Here is a 22,711-nt window from a genome sequence, read left to right on the forward strand (position 1 = left end):
CGCACATTCACCACTCTCTGGGTGAAGAAATTTCTCCTCACCTCAGTCCTAAAAGGCTTACCCTTTATCCTCAAGCTATAACCCCTAGTCTGGACTCCCCCACCATTGGGAACATTCTTTCTGAATCTACCCTGTCTAACCCTGTTAGAATTTTATAAGTTTCTATCTGATCCCCTCTCACTCTTCTAAACTCCAGTGAATATAATCCTAACCGACTTAGTCTCTCCTCATCTGACAGACCTGCCTTCCCAGGAATCAGCCAGGTAAACCATCGCTGCACTCCCTCTATAGCAAGGACATCCTTCCTCAGATAAGGAGTCCAAAACTGCGCACAATACTCCAGGTGTGGCCTCACCAACACCCTATGCAATTGCAGCAAAACATCCCTATCCCGATACTCAAATTCTCTCGCTATGAAGGCCAACATCCCATTTGCCTTCGTTACTGCCTGCTGTACCTGCACGCTTACTTTCAGTGACTGACACCAAGGCCTCGCTGAGTCCGATGGATTCACCAGTATCTGCGCAGGGCTATAGTCTACAACCTGTTGCTTAGGTAAATGTCCCGAATCCCACCCCATCTCTTGACCTGTGGCTCAGTGGGTGACACCTTTGCCTCGGGGTCACAAGATTGTAGGCCAGCACTGCACAGTACAGTGCTGCGGGAGAGCTGCACTGTCAGAGGAGCCCACTCTGAATGAGATTTTAAACTGAGCCTTTGTTTGAGTTTAAAGTTTATTTATTAGTGTCACAAGTAGGCATCCATTAACACTGCAATGAAATTACTGTGAAAATCCCCCAGTCGCCACACTCCTGTTCGGGTACACTGAGGGAGAATTTAGCATCGCCAATGCATCTGACCAGCATGTCTTTTATACCGTGGGAGGAAACCGGAGGAAACCCATGCAGACACTAGGAGAATGTGCAGACTCCGCACAGACAGTGACCCAAGCCGGGAATCGAACCTGGGTCCCTGGTGCTGCGAGGCAGCAGTGCGAACCACTGTGGCAGTGACACATTCACCACCCTCTGGGTGTAGAAATTTATCCTCACCTCAGTTCCAAAAGGTTTACCCCTTATCCTCAAACTATGACCCCCTAGTTCTGGACTCCCCCACCATTGAGAACATTCTTCCTAAATATACCCTGTCTAACCGTGCCCTCTCATGTGGACATGGATTATCCTGTGCCATTATTCCGAGGAAGAGAAGGGGGAATTCCTCCTGATGTTTGGGTTCCGTATTTAATCCCTCAAATCACCTTACTTAGAACGGATTATCTAGTCATGCTGCTTGTGGGACCTTGCTGTCCACAAATTGCCCCCCTCCTCTCAATCCCTGACAGCGACCACGCTCCAAAAAATACTTCACCAGCTGGACAGCGCTTTTTGATATCCTGAGGTCATCAAACTTGCTCCTATATAAATGCAAGTTTGCCCTTCTTTCTTTAACATTAAATCATCAGCCAGTATCCGAGAATGAGATGAAATGTTTATTATATGATACATGTACAGATCGACAAAGGCATTGGAGGAAGGCAAGAAGAGCGCCTGCCCTTAGACAATACAGCAGCAGATGCAGGTTCCTCTCCTGCGCCACAGCTGGAGTGGGCCCGGGAGAGGGAAGGGAGAAAAATCAGAAAAATATCAGCAGAAGAGTGCTGGGAACGCAAACGCAGACCATCGGCCTCCGGGGAAGAGGAACGCCAGGATAACATTTCCTGGGAAGCTCTCCTCATCCAAACCCCCATCAGGGTTGCTAAACCTCCTGCCAAGACTACAGATTAAGCTCCAGACCACTGAGGCATCAACCAGGATGAGAGAGCGAGAGAGAGAGAAGTAGGGAGTCACCTGCTGGAACAATCGTTGGGGATTCTGAAAAATTGTGCGCGTTTGACTCTTGAAACTCTCGTCGAGGTTCTAAAAATATTGGAGGCGGGACGGACTTTGACTAAACCTCATGCACCATCCAATGGGAAACCCGAAATCCCTGCGTGCCAATTGGCTGAGAAGATAGGGCACTGGTTGAGAAGATAGTCAAGTTTGGTACTCAATGGTGGGGGCCTTGGGGAGCGAGGGGAGGGGGGTGGGGAGGGGGAAATGAAACCAGCAAGAATTCATCCAGAATGGACAACTCCAAAAGTCCATTGGGGAGATTTCCGATTTCCACTCAGGACACTGCGCCGTCCTCTCTCTACCTTCAGTCATTCCTGCTTTTAGGGACAGTTTAGGCTTTACTTCAGAGTTTCGGGTGGGGCATGTTTCCATTTTAGTTGGTCACCCCCCCCCCCACCTCTCTGATCGAGCTGATGTAGGCCCCCTCTAGGCCTCAATTCCAGGAGATCCCTCCTGGTGGTCCATTACACACTGCTAAATCCCACTCCCCCATCTCCCCAAGCAGCGGATAAACCGGTTCCAGTTTTTTGGATCACAACTGTGGGGGGTGGGGGTTGGGTAGGTGAGCTGGATTGAAGAGGGCAAATGGCGCCCCAAGGGGATCCTGGGAGCCCCAGGGGGAGTTGGGTCCTGGGGGCCCGCGGGGGGGAGGGTCCTGGGAACCCCCCAGGAGGGGAGAAGGAGGGTCCTGGGAGCCCCCCCGGGGTGGGATGGGTTCTGGGAGCCCCCCGGGGGGGATCCTGGGGGGTGGTTCCTGGGAGTGCCGGGGGGGGTGGGGGTGGATTCTGGGACCCCCCCAAACAGGCGGCGGTCCGAATGCAGCGGCGCAAAGACCTCGGCGCGCAGTTGGAACCTTTGTGTCCCCCCGAGAGGCGCCGATGTTGACCAACTGCTGGAGGCCCGTGGCGCGGGGTGGTGGGGGGCACACAAGGCTCAGAACAAGAAGCTGTGAGGTTAGCTGGCATTGCCCATCGATAGCGCGGGGGGGCGGGAGGGTTGGGGGGAGACATGGGCACTTTCCGCAGAGCGTTATCCGCCCACGGAAGGGGCGCCCTGTCGCTCCCCTCAGCACAGCCCCATGGCCATGTCAACATTTCCCGTTAAATCTCTGTAAATCATTTTGAAGGAATCTATGAATAGGTCTGTCCAATCCTGTCGCTCCTCTCCAGTGGAGAATTTAGCCATCCCTGCGGTGTAAGCCATTGTTGCTACCAGTTTGCTGTAGGTCTCTGGGTGCTCAGCAGTCTGTGTTGGTGAGCTAAACTCCTGTAGTCTTTCTGACCAGTTACCGGGGAAGGACCCATACAGGGGGCTGAATGGGAAATCTGGGTATGCACCGTTACTGTTAAAGGCATCTGAAAACGATTAGAAAGAGAAGAGGTTTTAGGCTCGCTGGCACTGGCTGGCAAGAGTATACCATTCACTCGCTATCGGGCTAACCCGCCCAGTCTCCCTCAGAACGCTTTGCAGACAGAACCCCCACTTGTCCAGTGGAATGAGGCCTTTGTGCTTTTTAGGAGAAGGAGAACAGAGGGGACCCCACTATCGAAAGGATGAGAAGTGGGAGCCTTGTGTTTATACAGCATCCTTCAGCACCTCAGGAAGCTGCTATCGTAATGTTAAATCACTAGATTAACGATCCAGAGGCCCAGGCTCTGGGGGACACAAATTCAAATATGGGCGGCATGGCAGCACAGTGGTTAGCACTGCTGCCTCACGGCACCAAGGACCCGGGTTCAATTCCAGCCTTGGGTGACTGTCTGTGTGGAGTCTACACGTTCTCCCAGTGTCTGCGTGGGTTTCCTCCGGGTGCTCTGGTTTCCTCCACAGTCCAAAGATATGCAGGTTAGGTGGATTGGCCATGCTAAATTGCCCCTTAGTGTCCAAAGATGTGCAGGTTAGGTGGATTGGCCATGCTAAATTGCCCCTTAGTGTCCAAAGATGTGCAGGTTAGGTGGATTGGCCATGCTAAATTGCCCCTTAGTGTCCAAAGATGTGCAGGTTAGGTGGATTAACCATGCTAAATTGCCCCTTAGTGTCCAAAGATGTGCAGGTTAGGTGGATTGGCCATGCTAAATTGCCCCCCTTAATATCCAAAGATGTGCAGGTTAGGTGGATTGGCCATGCTAAATTGCCCCTTAATATCCAAAGATGTGCAGGTTAGGTGGATTGGTCATGCTAAATTGCCCCTGAGTGTCCAAAGATGTGCAGGTTAGGTGGATTGGTCATGCTAAATTGCCCCTGAGTGTCCAAAGATGTGCAGGTTAGGTGGATTGGCCATGCTAAATTGCCCCTTAATATCCAAAGATGTGCAGGTTAGGTGGATTGGTCATGCTAAATTGCCCCTGAGTGTCCAAAGATGTGCAGGTTAGGTGGATTGGCCATGGTAAATGCACGGGGGTTACGGGGATAGGGCGGAGGGGAGGGCAAATGTAGGCGGTTTTTTCGGAGAGTCGTGCAGACGTGATGGGCTGAATGGCCTCCTTCTGCACTGTAGGGATTCTATGAAACCTCACCACGGCAGCTGATCGAAGTTAAGTTCAATTAATTAATATGTCTGGGATTGAAAGCACGTCTAAGGAATGGTGACCATGGCACCTACGATGGATTGCCTAATTCACTAACGTCCTTCAGGGAAGCAAATCTGCCATCCTTACCTGGCCTGGCCTACAAGTGTCTCATAGCCAGTGTGGTTGATGTTTAACTGCCCTCTGAAAGTGGCTCAGCAAGCCACTCAGTTCAAGGGCAATTAGGGATGGGCAAAAGATTCTGGCATGGCCAGCAACACTCGCATCCCATGAAGGAAATTTTTAAAAAATGTCTTAAAGTGCTTTACTGGCAGTGGAATGCGTTGTAAAAAAGAATGGAAAAAATGGGGAGAGATTACAGAGCTCTGAGGTGCAGAAGGATCTGGGTGGCCTCGTGCATGAATCGCAAAAGACTAGTATGCAGGTACAGTAAGTGATTAGGCAAGCTGGTAGAATGTTGTCATTTATTGCGAGGGAAACTGAATACAATTATGTTTCATTTGTACAGGGCAGTCGTGAGGCCACATTTGGAGTACCATGTACAGTCTTGGTCTCTTTATTTCAGGAAGGATGTAAATGCATTGGAAGCAATTCAGCAAAGGTTTACCAGACTAATACCTGGAATGGATGGGTTGTTTTGTGAGGAAAAGTTGGACAGGCCAGGCTTGTATCCGCTGGAGTTTCGAAGAGTGTGAGTCGACATGATTAAAACATACAAGATCTTGAGGGATCTTGACAGGGCGGAAGTGGAGAAGATGTTTCCCCATGTGAGGAAATCTAGAACTCGGGGGTCACTGTTTAAAAATAAAAGGTTGTCCATTTGTAATGGAGATGGGGTGAAATTCTTTCTCTGAGAATTGCGAGTCTTTGGAACTCTGTTCCTGAAAAGGCGGTGGAAGCAGATCGGTGAATATTTTTAAGGCAGAGGCGGATAGATTTTTGGTGAGCAAGGGTAGGCAGAAGGCAAATTTGAGGTGACTAACAGATCAGCCACGGTCTTATTAAATGGCGGAGCAGACTCGAGGGGCTGAATGGTCTACTCCTGCTCTTTGTGTGTTAACAGACCAGCAATGGCCTGAGAAAAGGGGTTGAGCTTACCGTCCCGTCAACACCAGTGATATGGCTGCACCATTTCGATCATATGACCATACTGCTATGTGACCAAAAAAACCTACCTGTTTTAATATGGGCCTCAGACTCTAATGTCAGGTTGAAACTGGTTGAAGCCGGTGCTGCTTCCACCTCGCCGAGCAATGGAAGAGACGAGGCCCAGCAGAGATAAGAGTCAAATTATTTTCCTCGGCCCTGCAAGGAGCAGGAATGTTCCTCCTGGCGCCTTCCAAAACTAACCTAGGCTTCAAACTAATAATTGCGGCCTACCTGAAGGCCTGTCTTAAAAGCCCCTTTCTGTTCAGCAGGGTTTAAGGGCAGTCTGCAGCACCCACTGTATTTATTTTTTTCTGGCTGCCTCTGGTGTTTGGGTGCTTAGGATGTTGGAAGAAGTGGGACCAGGTAGGCCCCAACTCCTACCTCAATTACATCGCTCAGTCTGGCTTGTGAGATCTCAGAAATTCGCCCCGAAAAGGCTGATTGGGATAAAGGTTGCTTTACATGAAGGAAACCTGTCTTTCACCAAAATCGACGACCCCCGCACCCCCCCCCACAAAACCGGCGTCTTCAACTACTCTTGTATGTACATTTGTTAGTGACTCTGCCGCTGCTACACAGAACGACTCAAGCATGACGGTGCTTTTATTTTTAAAAAGAAGGATTTCAGTCTGAGCTTCCCTTCAATCCCTTATCGATAAGGGACCTTCATGTTTCTATCTCTAGAATATTCTATTTTTTTCCCACTAAAATGATTCAAAGTAGTTCCGTCAGGACTGGGCCCAGCTGCGGAGGGAGAGGAGAGGGGGAGAGAAAAGTGTTTCAGCAACAGTCTTAGACTCCATGTACAACCTACAACATGGTCTAAATGCTCTATATGATCTTAGGTACAGTTTTTGTGGTGTAAGTACGGTCTGCCTATAGTCCATGTGTAACCATTTAGCTCTCCAATTGAGCCTCCTAGTTGCATCATGTGTTTTGATGTATTTGGAACTTACCTGTTTTACAAGGGAGATCAGGACAGATAATCTCAGGATCTGAAAAAAAAGAAAAAAAATGTTGTGGTACAAATCCATATATGAACTGCACAAGACAATGGGCGGGATTCACCAACCGTTCCCTGCTGGCAGCATCTTCCAGTCCTCCCTGTGGCATTGTAGACATCGGCGGGACTGGACGATCCCATCAATGGGCAATGATGTGCCGCCTTCGCTGCCAGGAAACACACTGCAAGGTGGGGCGTGCGGGAAATCCCGGCCAATAACTTTTATCCAAGACCGCAAGAAACTACAAAGGGTCGTGAACGTAGCCCAGTCCATCACACAAACCAGCCTCCCATCCATTGACTCTGTCTACACTTCCCGCTGCCTCGGAAAAGCAGCCAGCATAATCAAGGACTCCATGCACCCCGGACATTCTCTCTTCCACCTTCTTCCGTCGGGAAAAACATACAAAAGTCTGAGATCACGTACCAACCGACTCAAGAACAGCTTCTTCCCTGCTGCCATCAGATTTTTGAATGGACTTACCTCGCAGTAAGTTGATCTTTCTCTACACCCTGTTTATGAGTGTAACACTACATTCTGCACTATCTCGTCTCCTTCTCCCCTATGTACTCTATGAACGGTATGCTTTGCCTGTATAGCGCGCAAGAAACAATACTTTTCACTGTATCCCAGTGCATGTGACAATAATAAATCAAATCAAATATGCTTAGATCCCAGCTTCAGACTCCCCTCTGGAAAGCCAAATGCGCCATTCCCTAACCAGGAACCTGCCAAGAGACCTGTCCTCAGATCCCACAAGATGGAATTTGGGAGGTACGGAGAGAGCTGGAATTTACTAACGCCCTCATCCTGCCCCACCGCAGATTAGTGCCAGGCCCTGCGGTACAGATTGAGGATATTCGGGAACAGAGGGCGTTCCCCGTTAGTCGGACTCACCGGGACACAGCAGCTCCTCCATCTGGTCGATGAACTCCTCAGCCACCAGGTCGGCAAAGAGGTTCATCTTCTGCACCCGCCCGTCCTGCTGGCAGGCGATCGACTTCAGCGTCTCGTCGTCCTGCGCCCGGTAGAACATGTCCCCGATGCCGATGGCATTGACGATGACATCGCCCTTGCACAGGGACGTGAGCAGCGAGTCGTCGTCTCGCGGGTCGTGCCGGCCGTCGGTGATCACCACGGCAAAGACCTTGGCCTTGTCGCGCTTGTTGGCTTTGATCAGCGTGTCGTAGGCAAACTTGAGGGCCGAGGGAGTCCAGGTTCCGCCTGCTATCCACTCCAGCTTCTTCACCGCCTCCTTGAAGGACGAGAGCGAGTTGATTTTCGGATCGTTCAGCTGCACAGCTTCAAAGGTCCCTTCGTGACTGTACTGGACAACACCAACGCGAGCCCCTGCAAACCAGACATTAAAAACAGTCAGCTGGCCAATCCACTGGGAGCTTCACAGAGTAACACAAGCCACATGTGTAGAACTGATGAGGTGCAGAGTACAAGGTAAGCGGGGTTATAGAGCCATGGAGCTTTGAGGGGCCCATCGGCCCATCATGCCTACCTATCTATTCTAATCCCATTAGCACTTGTCTTGTATGCTCCGGCGTTTCAAGTGCTCATCTAAATGCTTATTAATTGTTCTGATGTTTCCCACCTCTACCATTCTTCCAGGCAGTGAGTTCCAGATTCCCAACACCCTCTGGGTGTAAAAGCTTTTCCTCAAATCTCCTCTAAATGTCCTGCTCCGTACCTTAAATCAATGCCCCCTGGTTATTGACCCCTCTACTAGGGGGAAAGTTTCTCCCTATCCACCCTATTTATGCCCCTCATCATTTTACACACCTCGCTTCGGTCCCCCCTCAACCTTCGCTGCACTAAGGAAGACCAACCCCAACCTAACCAGCCTCTCTTCCGAGCAGGAAAGGTAACATCTCCCAGGCAACATCCTAGCGAATCTCCTCTGCACCCTCTCTAGTGCTATCACATCGCATTTTCTTCTCCCCTTTTACAGAATAACGTTCACACTCGATGTGATGGGGAGGGGTGGTGGGGGGTGGGGGGGGGGATCACTGAAAGGAAAGGCTAGGAGACTAATAGCCAAGAGGGCTGCTTTAGTCTGACCAATCATAGAGGAGCGCTGCTTAGGTCAACACCTATAACCAGAGGGGGTGTGAGCTGAGCCGTGGGGTTTGAGTTGGGTGCAAGTTGTACGGTGATTGATTGACACGGGGTTGGGCTGGGGTGCAAAGATTGGGCCGGGTTTCGCTGCAAGTTGACTGGAGTGTTTGCGTCATCGTGTAACTGTCGTGTGTTCAGCCCCACCAAAGGATGTGAGTGCACGTGCCACCAACAGCAAACGGCTTGGCCCAATTGCTTGTTTCAGCATTTTTAAAGTTGGTGTTAGAATAGGCTGTGGTGTGACTGTTAATAAATGCTGAGCTTTACCATCCGAACACGGTCAGCAACTCCAACATCACAAAACAAATTGTAAATATGAATCGTGGCAAAAAAAAATAAACCTAAGGGTGCACAGTGAGCTTTTGTAGCTGGCCGCCATCTTGAATCTGAGGCTCGTAATGGCTGCCAGTCTCAGACCCAGGGTTGCTAGGCAACTGTAACCCTAGTTACACATCCTTCAGTGGTAGGCCTCACCAATTCAGAAATACATTGCTTAAAATTTTGCAAGAAAGTGATTCAGCTTCGTGTATTCAAGATTATAATTTTAAAAAGGGGACGATAAAAGTCGATTTACATCGAAAATTCTGGAGGGGGTTTTCCTTCTCAAGGCATTTTTTCTTTCAGTGAAGAATAGTTCCCACAGCCCAGCTGGGGGAGGAGGGTCATGTTGACCTTTCCCGGAACTGCTGACCTGTATTAGATTTGGGATCCTTGGCCAATGTGCCCATTCGGCTGACAGTGTTGATGACAAAGTTCTTTTCCAGGGTGAAGTTGGTCAGTCCGATACTCTCCGAGCTGTCAATCACAAATACAATATCCAGCGGCCCGCACTGCTTCTCACAGTCTGAAACAAAGAGGGAATGGAGAAAAGGGGAAGAAAATGGAAAAGAGGAGAGGTTAAATTGTGCTCATCGATGCTGTTCAGTTTTATATCTGGCATGAGGAGCCCTGTTGAGTGCTTTAAAGAACAAAGAACAAAGAACAGTACAGCACAGGAAACAGGCCCTTCGGCCCTCCAAGCCTGTGCCGCTCCTTGGTCCAACTAGACCATTCGTTTGTATCCCTCCATTCCCAGACTGCTCATGTGACTATCCAGGTAAGTCTTAAACGATGCCAGCGTGTCTGCCTCCACCACCCTACTTGGCAGCGCATTCCAGGCCCCCACCACTCTGTGTAAAAAACGTCCCTCTGATATCTGAGTTATACCTCGCCCCTCTCACCTTGAGCCCGTGACCCCTCGTGATCGTCACCTCTGACCTGGGAAAAAACTTCCCACTGTTCACCCTTCGACAGGCTTCAAGCACGCTAGCTGATAAGAGAACCCAGACTGATCCAATTTTGTTTTTTATTCATTCATGGGACACGGGCGTCGCTGGCTGGCCAGCATTTATTGCCCAAGCCGAGTTGCCCGAGGGCAGTTGAGAGTCAACCACATTGCTGTGGCTCTGAAGCCACATAAAGTTTTTCAAAGTTTATTTATTCGCGTCACAAGTCGGCTTACATTAACACTGCAATGAAGTTACTGTGAAAATCCCTGAGTCGCCACACTCCGGCGCCTGTTCGGGGACACTGAGAGAATTTAGCATGGCCACTGCACCTAACCAACACGTCTTTGGACTGTGGGAGGAAACCGGAGCACCCGGAGGAAACCCACGCAGACACGGGGAGAATGTGCAGACTCCACACAGACAGTGACCCAAGCTGGGAATTGAACCCGGGTCCCTGGCGCTGTGAGGCAGCAGTGCTAACCACTGTGCCACCATGTTGCCAGGGGTTTGTAGGTCAGACCCAGGTAAGGACAGTAAATTTCCTTCCCTGAAGGACATTGGTTAGGGTGCAGTGGCCGTGCTAAATTCTCCCTCAGTGTAACCCGAACAGGCGCCGGAGTGTGGCGACTAGGGGATCTTCACAGTAACTTCATTGCAGTGTTGATGTAAGCCTACTTGTGACTAATAAATAGACTTTAACTTTAGTGAACCAGATGGTTTTTTTCCGACAATCGACAATGGTTTCCTGGTCATCAGTAGATTCTTAATTCCAGATATTTTTTATTGAATTCAAATTCCACCATCTGCCATGGCGGGATTCGAACCCAGGTCCCAAAAACATTTGCTGAGTTTCTGGATTAATAGTCTAGCGATAATACCACTAGGCCATCGCCTCGCAATCCTCTATACTGCCCACTTAGTAGAACACCTACAGGAACATTAGGTACGTAGCAAATTCTGAATAAAAATAACGCTTCATCTTTATGGTCTTTTACCATCCTGCTAGTTGGAAGATACAATATTGGGATTGACTCATCATGGCAACCAATCTCTATCGCTTAGTTTACAACAGAAGCAGATATCATAGAATCCCCTACAGTGCAAAAGGAGGCCATTCGGCCCATCGAATCTGCACTGACTCTCCACCAAAGCATCTTACCCAGGCCTGTAACCTCACATATTTACCTCGCCAATCCCCCCCCAACCTACACATCTTGGGACGCTAAGGGGCAATTTAGCATGGCCAATCCACCTAACCTGCATGTCTTTGGACTGTGGGAGGAAGCCGGAACACCCAGAGGAAACGCATGCAGACACGGGGAGAATGTGCAAACTCCGCACAGACACTGACCCGAGGCCGGAATCAAACCCGGGTCCCTGGCGCAGTGAGGCAACAGTGTATGAAGCAAGGAAAACCATTGGTGGGTGAAACGTTAAGAATCAGGTGCAAAGCTACCCATTCTTTCAGGCCACACGTACCATATACTGTGACTATCTCTCGAGAGGCAGGGAGAAGGGTTCCTGGGCGTTGTTTAGCTCTAAGCTGACACACCCGATGGTGAGAGTAGGAAGTGGGGGTGGAGAGGGGGACACTATGTGGCTGGCTCAGTAAGACAATATCACTTTCCACAATTCTGGAGTGCCAGGGATAATTGGTCATCAGATTTTTGTTTTTTTTTGTGGGAGCTGGGAGGCTGCCTCAGCCATTGGCTGCTGGGATTCACCTCAACCGACTCCAGGTAAGACTACAAGAGTTGCCAGCGGGAAGTCAACCAGTGATCTATGCTGGAAAGGTACATTCCGTGATGCCTCTAACTAACCTCTGGGCTTGCCTTTTCAGGATAAGAACAGAGATTACCCATGAGGAGGCGGTGGCGTAGTGGTATAGTCACTAGACCAGTAATCCAGAGACCCCGGGTAATGCCCTGGAGATTAGGGTTCAAATCCCACCACAGCAGATGGTGGAATTTGAATTCAATAAAAAATATCTGGAATTAAGTTCTATTAATGACTGTGAAACCATTGTCAGAAAAACCCATCTGATTCACGAATGTCCTTTAGAGAAGGAAATCTGCTGTCCTTACCTGGTCTGGCCTTCATTTGACTCCTACAAGATTATGAGGGGAATGGGCCGAGTGGATAGTCAGAAACTTTTTCCCAGGATAGAAGAGTCAATTATTAGGGAGCACAGGTGCAAGGTTTAAAGGAGATGTATGAGGCAGATTTTTTACACAGAGGATGGTGGGTGCCTGGAACTTGCTGCCAGGGGAGGTAGTGGAAGCAGATACGATACTGACTTTTAAGGGGCGTCTTGACAAATACATGAATAGGATGGGAATAGAGGGATATGGTCCCTGGAAGGGCAGGGGGTTTTAGTTCAGTCGGGCAGCATGGCCGGTGCAGGCTTGGAGGGGCCGAAGGGCCTGTTCCTGTGCCGTAATTTTCTTTGTTCTTTGTCTCCAGAGCCACAGCAATGTGGTTGACTCTTAAATTTCCTCAGGGATGGGTAATAAATGCTGGCCAGCCAGCGACGCCCACATCCCATGAATGAATAAAAAAAAGAAGGCCCTCGTGATTTGCTGCTGTACACTCCTATTGGGCACAGTCCCCTGCTGCTATTTTCACTTTGTGGTCAACAAAGCCTCCGAGCGAAGGCCTCGGAACTTCACGATGGATTATAAATGCTTGGACAGAAACCAGTGAACTTACCACAACATCCGCACGTTTCCCTTACGTAAGTCATCACGTCACAGTCCTGTGGGGGGGGGAAACGGAAATCGGGAGAGGTTAGAGAGGAAGGAGACATCGGCCTTACCCCCGAGGCCGTACCCAGCAACTTGACAAAGAATCAGAGGGAGAGAACCATCTGGGAGAATGTGTGCACTCAGCACCCAGTTAAGAGAGGCAATAGTCCATCGACATATTCTGACACTTATCCCATTTTCAGCTCGAGGTGCCAGGTCTGGGGTGGCCAATTCTAGTTGGCCATATCTCTGGAGGTTCCATCACATGACACCCCCCTCCCCCAATCAGGTGGCGAAAAGGCCAATCGTTATCCAATCGGCCTGGGAAGGCAGGGAGATAGCTATGTCGGATGACCAATGGCGAAAGGTTGAAGGCTCGGTCTGGGAAGGTGGGAAGATGGATATGTTGGATGACAATGGTGAAAGGTTGAGGGGTGGGATCGCTGGTGGCAAGGGACCAGGGGCTGAATTCTCCAGGAGTATGGACACTCAGGGTGAGTGGCCCTTGTACAGGGATGGGTCTCTCAATCTCACCTGCCTTCAGCCAGGGATGAAAGTCGACAGATGGTACTTACTGTTAGGCCAGCATCTCCTGAGGGCCCGTGAGGTCCCTGAAACCAAACAGGAAGAAACATAATCAGCCCAAAAATAACGATTAAAAATGACCTGGTCTGTTAGTAATGGAGAATGTGGAACACGATGCACTCTCCTAATGGTACCATTAGACTGGTCTAATCGACCTTAAATAGTGTCCCCACGCCCGGCCCCAGCCCTCCCACCGCCCATCCAATCCATCAGCTGACTGGAGCCACAACTTGGAGCTGTGGGGTCATTTTGGGAGAACGAACTTGTCTAAGGGTCTCGATCGGACTCCTTGCTAAATTTGGTGGCTGATTATGCGCATCAATGCATCTTCTAATGCTAAATATGAAACAGGCTTGAAAGCCTGCACTTTTGGACCAATGGTCTAACTGAACAAGGGCCCCACTGAGCTTTTGCCAATGAGATGTCCAGAAGCTACATGCTTCCAGTGTAACTCCAGTCCATTATGATCACAATCCTTGGGGATCCAGGCTTGAAGGATGCATTGTTGCAATTATGATGTGGCGATGCCGGCGTTGGACTGGGGTGAACACAGTAAGAAGTCTCACAACACCAGGTTAAAGTCCAACAAGTTTATTTGGTAGCAGAAGCCACTAGCTTTTGGAGCGCTGCCCCTTCGTCAGGTGAGTGGGAGTTCTGTTCACAAACAGGGCATATAGAGACACAAACTCAATTTACAAGATAATGGTTGGAATGCGAGTCTTTACAGGTAATCAAGTCTTAAAGGTACAGACAATGTGAGTGGAGAGAGGGTTAAGCACAGGTTAAAGAGATGTGTATTGTCTTCAGACAGGACAGTTAGTGAGATTTTGCAAGCTCAGGCAAGTCATTATGGGGGTTACAGATAGTGTGACATGAACCCAAGGTCCCGGTTGAGGCTGTCCTCATGTGTGCGGAACTTGGCTATCAGTTTCTGCTCAGTGACTCTGAACTGTCGTGTGTCGTGAAGGCCGCCTTGGAGAACGCTTACCCAAAGATCAGAAGCCGAATGCCCGTGACCGCTGAAGTGTTCCCCAACAGGAAGAGAACAGTCTTGCCTGGTGATTGTCGAGTGGTGTTCATTCATCCGTTGTTGTAGCGTCTGCATGGTTTCCCCAATGTACCATCCCTCGGGACATCCTTTCCTGCAGCGTATCAGGTAGACAACGTTGGCCGAGTTTCAAGAGTATGTACCGTGTACCTGGTGGATGGTGTTCTCACGTGAGATGATGGCATCCGTGTCGATGATCCGGCACGTCTTGCAGAGGTTGCTGTGGCAGGGTTGTGTGGTGTCGTGGTCACTGTTCTCCTGAAGGCTGGGTAGTTTGCTGTGGACAATGGTCTGTTTGAGGTTGCGTGGTTGTTTGAAGGCGAGAAGTGGGGGTGTGGGGATGGCCTTGGCGAGATGTTCGTCTTCATCAATGACATGTTGAAGGTTCCAGAGAAGATGTCGTAGCCCCGGAGCGGAGAAGCCTTCTTACCTTCAAACAACCGCACAACCTCAAACAGACAATTGTCCGCAGCAAACTACCCAGCCTTCAGGAGAACAGTGACCACGACACCACACAACCTTGCCACAGCAACCTCTGCAAGATGTGCTGGATCATCGACACGGATGCCATCATCTCACGTGAGAACACCATCCACCAGGTACACGGTACATACTCTTGCAACTCGGCCAACGTTGTCTACCTGATACGCTGCAGGAAAGGATGTCCCGAGGGATGGTACATTGGGGAAACCATGCAGACGCTACAACAATGGATGAATGAACACCGCTCGACAATCACCAGGCAAGACTGTTCTCTTCCTGTTGGGGAACACTTCAGCAGTCACGGGTATTCGGCCTCTGATATTCGGGTAAGCGTTCTCCAAGGCGGCCTTCAAGACACACGACAGCGCAGAGTCGCTGAGCAGAAACTGATAGCCAAGTTCCGCACACATGAGGATGGCCTCAACCGGGATCTTGGGTTCATGTCACACTATTTGTAACCCCCACGACTTGCCTGGGCTTGCAAAATCTCACTAACTGTCCTGTCTGAAGACAATACACATCTCTTTAACTTGTGCTTAACGCTCTCTCCACTCACATTGTCTGTATCTTTAAGACTTGATTACCTGGAAAGACTCGTATTCCAACCATTATTTTGTAAATTGAGTTTGTGTCTCTGTATTCCCTGTTTGTGAACAGAACTCCCACTCACCTGACGAAGGGGCAGCGCTCCAAAAGCTAGTGGATTATCCTACCAAATAAACCTGTTGGACTTTAACCTGGTGTTGTGAGACTTCTTACTGTTGTTGCAATTATACAAGGCCTTGGTGAGGCCACACCTAGAGTATTGTGTGCAGTTTTGGTCTCCTTTTCTGAGGAAGGATGTTCTTGCTCTCGAGGGAGTGCAGCGAAGGTTTACCAGGCTGATTCTGGGGATGGCGGGACTGATGTATGAGGAGAGATTGACTAGGTTAGGATTGTTTTCGCTGGAGTTCAGACGAATGAGGAGGGAATCTCATAGAGACTTATAAAATTCTAACAGGACTTGACAGGGTAGATGCAGGGAGGATGTTCCCGATGGTGGGGGAGTTCAGAACCAGGAGTCACAGTCTGAGGATTCCGGGTAGACCATTTGGGACTGAGATGAGGAAACATTTCTTCACCCAAAGAGTGGTGAGCCTGTGGAATTCATTACCACAGGAAGTAGTTGAGGCCAAAACATTGAATGTATTCAAGAGGCGGCTGGATATAGCACTTGGGGCGAATGGGATCAAAGGTTATGGGGAGAAAGCAGGATTAGGCTATTGAGTTGGACGATCAGCCATGATCGTGATGAATGGTGGAGCAGGCTCGAAGGGCCGAATGGCCTCCTCCTGCTCCTATCTTCCAGGTTTCTATGATTACCACCTGCATGTCCATGCGAGGACCAATTTCTCTCGGATTCCAGGAACTCCTGGATCTGGTCGACTCGAGGCTTTGGCCAACTTACACACAAGGCCCAACAACACTGGCTCACAAATTTGATAGCATACTCATTCTCCGACCACAAATCTTTGGAGAATTCTCAGTCCCCACGATCCATGGATGGTGAGGAACGCAGGCCAGGTTTTCTGATCTGCTCTCCTTGCTCAGAGTGAGGATCATGTAGACATCCACAAACTAAGACTTTTGTTTGAATTGACGGTGGGAGCAAGATTGTATTTCTTGTCACCGTTGTTCCGATTTCCATTTGCTGAATGTTTGCGTTGCCGATTCCAGCAAGCATTTCCCGTGGATCTTCAGGACACACTGCTGATATTACTCTTGGCTGCGAGCTCACCATTTGAGTGGTTAAAAGGACCTGGAGAGAGGATATTATGCCCGGAATTCTCCGGTCTTGCACGTCCCGCTACTGCTGCCAGCGAGAACGGAGAATTTGGCGCCCAGGCGAAACTTCATTTGCTGCAGCGGAACTGGAGAATCCCAGCCACGGGCGAGGTTGGAGAATTCCAGCCTATATCTTGCACAGAATACATAGAATCCCTACAGTGCAGAAGGAGGTCATTCAGCCCATTGAGTCTGCACCGACCACAATTCTACCCAGGCCCTATTCCCGTAACCTCACATATTTACCCTGCTAGTCCCCCTGACACCAAGGGTCAATTTAGCACGGCCAATCCACCTAACCCGCACATCTTTGGACTGTGGGAGGAAACTGGAGCATCCGTGGGAAACCCACGCAGACACGGGGAGAATGTGCAAACTCCGCACAGACAGTGACCCAAGCCGGGAATCGAACCCGGCTCCCTGGTGCTGTGAGGCCGCAGTGCTAACCACTGTGCCATTGTGCCGACTGAGAATACAGCTCGCTTGATGGGGGCAGACACCTCTTGAGGGAGTGCTTGGGCCATACAGGGACAAAAACATCCCCTAGTCAAGGGTAACTGACCACAATCTCTGCAGGGCCCGGGGGACCAAAATTAGCTTGAGGTCTTTGTAGGGGGGCCAGTGGTTTGAAGGTAGGATTCCCACTGTTTCTGAGTCAGATCCCCACTCCTTACAAGTCAGGCAAGTGCGGACTAGAATAGGGTCTCTGTGAACGCAGGGCTGATAACCTGACTGATTTAGGATGTTGAATCTTGGCTTGCTTTGCACCCTGTGTGTTGCTGCGAACATCAGTAATGCTATATGTGGGTGCTCTACAGAATACAGGGTGGAGAACTTCCAACCCTTAGTTAGATGTCAGATGGGCAGCACATACCTCTGTACCTGGGTCTCCTGGTGACCCTCTCTGTCCTGGTTCCCCAATCGGACCCGGATCACCCTACAGAGAAAGAAAGGAGCAAAACTGTGATATATATATATTTCTAATTTAAAGCATGACAAGGATTTGCTACATGGAATAGACGCTTGTCATCTGCTAGACGTATATTGAACAGTTTGGAAAGAATGTATTCTGCTCAGCAAAGGACACAAGCCCACAGCTGCATTTGTGAAGGCCACAAGTCACCTCATGGAGGGACAGTATCTACGGAGCTCTCCGAGAAAATGGCTAAGATAAGACGGACACCAGAGAGAGGTCACATGACTCAGCTTTTGGGTGTACAATATACCGGACATGAATGAACAGAGAGACTGGCACAGGGACAACAAGCCTGAGCCTGTCACTCTCTGAAATCTCTTTCAGCAAGGCTGAGCCCCATTTGCGATTTGAAAACCCACTAGAAGAACGCATCGCTGCAAACCGAGAGTTCTTAAAAGGAGGATTCCAACTCAACACTTCTGAGAAAAGAGAATCAACCCGACATGACTGCAGACCAACTGCTTCGGTGAGAGACCAGCAGCAACCATGGAACTGAATCCAGCCATGAACACAAGCATTCAGACAATCCATGGAAAATTCTTCTAGAATCATTGAATCACATAATCCTTACAGTGCAAATTTATCCTTTATCGCGAGAGGGATGGAGTATAAAAGCAGGGAGGTCATGCTGCAACTGTACAGGGAACTGGTGAGGCCGCACCTAGAGTACTGTGTACAATTTTGGTCCCCTTATTTAAGAAAGGATATTTTAGCTTTGGAGGGGGTACAGAGAAGGTTCACCAGGTTGATTCCGGAGATGAGGGGGTTAGCTTATGAGGAGAGATCGAGTAGACTGGGCCTGTACTCATTGGAGTTTAGAAGGTTGAGGGGAGATCTTATAGAGACATATAAGATAATGAAGGGGCTCGACAGGGTAGAAGCAGCGAGGTTATTTCCACTTACAATGGAAACAAGAACCATGGGGCATAGCCTCAAAATACAGGGGAGTCAATTTAGAACAGAGTTGAGGAGGAACTTCTTCTCCCAAAGGGTAGTGAATCTTTGGTATTCTCTGCCCAATGAAGCAGTAGAGGCTACCTTGTTAAATGTGTTTAAGTCACAGATAGATAGATTTTTAACCATTAAGGGAATTAAGGGTTATGGGGAACGGGCGGGTAAGTGGAACTGAACCCACTATCAGATCAGCCATGATCTTATTGAATGGCGGAGCAGGCTTGAGGGGCTAGATGGCCTACTCCTGCTCCTATTTCTTATGTTCAAATGGAGGCCATTCGGCCCATCAAGTCTGCACCGACTCTGATCGATGCCCACCCTATCTCCGTAACCCCGTGTATTTATACCATTAATCCCCCAAACCTACACATCTTTGGACACTAAGGGGTAGTTTAGCATGGCCAATCCACCTAACCTGTGCATCTGTCGACTGTGAGAGGAAACCGGAGCACCCGGAAGAAACCCGCGCAGACACGGGGAGAATGTGCAAACTCTGCACAGACAGAGACCCAAGGCCGGAATTGAACCTGGACCCCTGGCTCTGTGAGGCAGCTGTGCTAACCACTGTGCCACCCTTTTGGGTTCTGTCCTCCCCTTTTTTACTTGGCCAAGTTTTAACATCTGATACTCGTTTCATTTCTTTTGTGCATGCCTGGGGAAGTTGTGTGTGTGTGTGTTTTTTTTGTATTAGTAGGATATTTTTAGACATTTAAACCTCTTTGCTAATAACTTCTGTAACTTTACCCGAGTGAGTTTCGATAATACCACGAGGCCATCGCTTCCTCTTAGGGGGGGACGTGATGCCCTCGTGGTAATCACTAGACTATTAATTCAAAAACTCAGCTAATGTTCTGGGGACCTGGGTTCGAATCCCGCCACGGCAGATGGTGGAATTTGAATTCAATTAAAAAATCTCTGGATTTAAGAATCTACTGATGACCATGAAACCATTGTCGATTGTCAGAAAAAATCCACCTGGTTCACTAATGCCCTTCAGGGAAGGAAATCTGCTGTCCTTACCCGGTCTGGCCTACATGTGACTCCAGAGCCACAGCAATGTGGCTCAACTGCCCTCCAAGGGTAACTAGGGATGGGCAATAAATGCTGGCCAGCCAGCGACACCCATGTCCCACGAATGAATTAAAAAGAAAGATAAACTTCTTACTGGTTTACTCTGGCTGGCTAAATTCTTACGTCGAGTTACACACAGTTAAGTACATATTGAATTTTTGATATCACATTAAAAAATATTCAAACTCTGTCACAACCAACCCTGGAGTGGAACAAAGAGTGAAGGCAGGTTACCGCTCCTAATTTGGTCATTAACAAAATCAATCAATCTATATATACGTGCGATCTATATTCTAATTGCTTCCAGGTGGAAGTATTGAACAGTCGAATTGAATCCAGCTGATGACGGAATCAAGAATTGATTATGCATTTCCTCCTGGTCGGGCGAAAGTTATTAAGCATCGCAACTAACCCTGTCTAGAGGGAAACTTGTTACAACACCAGTTACCACTTGAATGGAATCTCTGAGATATGAGATGAAGTAGCAGGAATAAGGAGAATACTTACTGCTTCGCCGGGAATGCCCTTAGTCCCCTGGTCTCCCTTTCGTCCCATTTCCCCTTTGATACCCTGTAGAGTAAAGAGCAAGCTTCAGTTTTAAGTTTACATTTATTTATTAGTGTCACAAGTAGGCTTACATTAGCACTGCAATGAAGTTACTGTGAAAATCCCCTAGTCGCCACACTCCGGCGCCGGTTCGGGTACATTGAGGGAGAATTTAGCACGGCCAATGCATCTAACCAGCACGTCTTTCAGACTGTGTGAGGAAACCGGAGTACCCGGAGGAAACCCACGCGGACACGGGGAGGACGTGCAGACTCCGCACAGACAATGACCCAAGCCGGGAATCGAACCCGGGCATTGGGCACTGTCCTTGAGATGTGACCCATTTTGATATTGACTTCTATTGAAATATTCTGCAGCCAACAATTGGCCTGGTTAACCTGAAAAAGTTGATGGGTGGAATTTTTTGGCCGCTCACGCCGGCGGGATTTTCCAGTCCCGCTGCACTGAACGGGGATGTGGCAGAGCGCCAATTCCCCACCCTCACTTGCAGTGTCAGCGGGGCATGAATTGCCGGTAAGATCTTGCCTGATGCTGTATTTAGTTCTGGCATTGTTGGTATGGTAACATCTCACTCCTCAACCCCACAGGATACATTTTGCTGCAGTCTTAAACTTTGTACGGGATCGAGGACATCTTGGAAAAGGCTTCACAGCCAACTCGTTACTGTTGGCACGTCGTAACTGGTATATGGGCAAATTCAGGCACCGACCGGCACACCGGAAGGCCCCACAAAATGCAATGAAATAAATAACCGGTTCGTTGGCTGAAGGTTAAAGGTGGGCCAGGATTCTGGAAAAACTCCCTTCAAATTCTGAGGTTCACCTGACACATGGCCTGGGTTCAAAGAGGCTCAGCTGAGAAGATGGCACCTCCCTCAGCGTGGCGCCCCCACAGTGCGGCGCTCCCACAGCGCTGCAGCAGAGGGTCAGCCCGGAAGACGTGGTTAAGAACTTCGGCTGCTGGAATTGTACATTGATAAGAAACTCTGATGAGAGGAATTGTGGAATTCCCTCCCGGTTCCCTCCCGGACCCTGACCGCCCTGATCTGGCCACAATGTAACACTGGGATGGGCGGGCGGACCCTCAGGCGGGAATTAAGGCCCCAATTCAGGCCCTTAAATGGCCACTTACTGGGCTTTTCCGCTAAACCTCCATCTCTAGGCTGGTGGCCGCCTAATAAATCGAGGGAAAACCTGAAAATTAACTAAGTTCGATCTTGGGTGGGAAATGTGGGGGGTTAGGGGAGTGGGCCTCCATCAGAAGCCCCCCTGGGGGGATGGGGGCGAGGAGGGAAGAGGGAGGCTCACCTCTCAGGGCCCGGAGACTTCTAGGCTTCTGAGCCTCCCCCCCCCGCCCCGCCTGCTGACCCATCTCTCGACACTCTGAGAACTCCACTTCCCGGGCCTTCCCTACCTCCTCTCTACATCTCCCGCCCCTCCCCCCCACAAAATTTGACCCTTGCCACTTACCTTTCCTCCGCTTCCCAGCACTTAGATCCAGACAGCGACCTGCAGTGCCTCTTCCGGCCACTGAGGCGCTGTTCTCGGAATGACTGGGAAAGCTGCCGGCCAGTCGGATTGACTGGCCACACTCCAAGGCTGCAAGTCCTCCTGGAAGTCCCTCCCTTCTGCTAGTCAATGCTTGTTAGGGCGAGAAATGGCCGCTGGGCCTCCTGGAGTCTGCAGGGACATGCTCCCCGCCGACTCTTCGGAACAGCCTAGCACCCGCCAACTTGAAAATTTAGGCCCATAGTTTTTGGTTTCACTGGAATTTAATACCCGTTCCCACAACAAGGTCAACCAGAATGTTGGTCACAACCATAGTAACTTCCTGAACCTCTCTCTTACCCTGTTTCAGAGCGAACCACACAATCTATGATGTGTTAACTCACAGACTGTTTCAAATTAACAGAGGCCTCACTCACCAAATATCCAATAGGTCCTTCCACTCCCTCGTCTCCCTGAAAAGGAAAGGGACACACAGTAATGTCTTTGGGTTCTGCCAGCGATTAGGGGTTTTCCCTCAGTGAACACATTAGAAGTGAAGGGCAAGAACACTCAATCAATTAAGAACAGGCATGGATTTGATTCAGTCACGAAGAAAATTCATGCAATCGGCCGTTTAGGGATAAGGAAGAAATTGAATTAAGTTTATTTATTAGTGTCACAAGTCGGCTTACATTAACACTGCAATGAAGTTACTGTGAAAATCCCCTAGTCGCCACACTTCGGCGCCTGTTCAGGTTACACTGAGGGAGAATTTAGCATGGCCAATGCATCCTAACCAGCACATCTTTCAGACTGTGGGAGGAAACCGGATCACCCGGAGGAAACCCACGCAGACACGGGGAGAACATGCAAACTCCACACGGACAGTGACCCAAGCCGGGAATCGAACCCGGGCCCCTGGCGCTGTGAGGCAGCAGTGCTAACCACTGTGCCACGAATTGATCTCAATCTTAATTCCTTTGAAAAACATTGGAAGCAATTGG

General features: G+C 49.5%; 1 protein-coding gene across 2 annotated transcripts in view; it reads right to left on the minus strand.

Annotated features, from left to right (window-relative positions):
• The window catches only part of col6a2 (collagen, type VI, alpha 2), a 98,237-nt gene that overhangs the window by 13,864 nt on the left and 61,662 nt on the right, over nucleotides 1-22,711 (minus strand). Inside the window, exons 21-29 of one of the 2 annotated variants that reach the window (XM_078228911.1) lie at nucleotides 22,145-22,180; nucleotides 20,161-20,223; nucleotides 17,527-17,589; nucleotides 13,288-13,323; nucleotides 12,678-12,723; nucleotides 9,392-9,544; nucleotides 7,471-7,923; nucleotides 6,526-6,564; nucleotides 1,478-3,247 (exon numbers count right to left, since the gene is read on the minus strand). In XM_078228911.1, the coding sequence (XP_078085037.1) occupies nucleotides 2,958-3,247; nucleotides 6,526-6,564; nucleotides 7,471-7,923; nucleotides 9,392-9,544; nucleotides 12,678-12,723; nucleotides 13,288-13,323; nucleotides 17,527-17,589; nucleotides 20,161-20,223; nucleotides 22,145-22,180 (1,179 nt within the window). In that variant the 3' untranslated portion in view covers nucleotides 1,478-2,957. Of the gene's footprint in view, nucleotides 1-1,477; nucleotides 3,248-6,525; nucleotides 6,565-7,470; nucleotides 7,924-9,391; nucleotides 9,545-12,677; nucleotides 12,724-13,287; nucleotides 13,324-17,526; nucleotides 17,590-20,160; nucleotides 20,224-22,144; nucleotides 22,181-22,711 lie in introns of those variants that run through there. The other variant, XM_078228910.1, reaches the window with a different exon arrangement.

This window comes from Mustelus asterias, chromosome 14 (genome assembly GCF_964213995.1).
Source record: "Mustelus asterias chromosome 14, sMusAst1.hap1.1, whole genome shotgun sequence".
NCBI classification, from domain to species: Eukaryota; Metazoa; Chordata; class Chondrichthyes; order Carcharhiniformes; family Triakidae; genus Mustelus; species Mustelus asterias.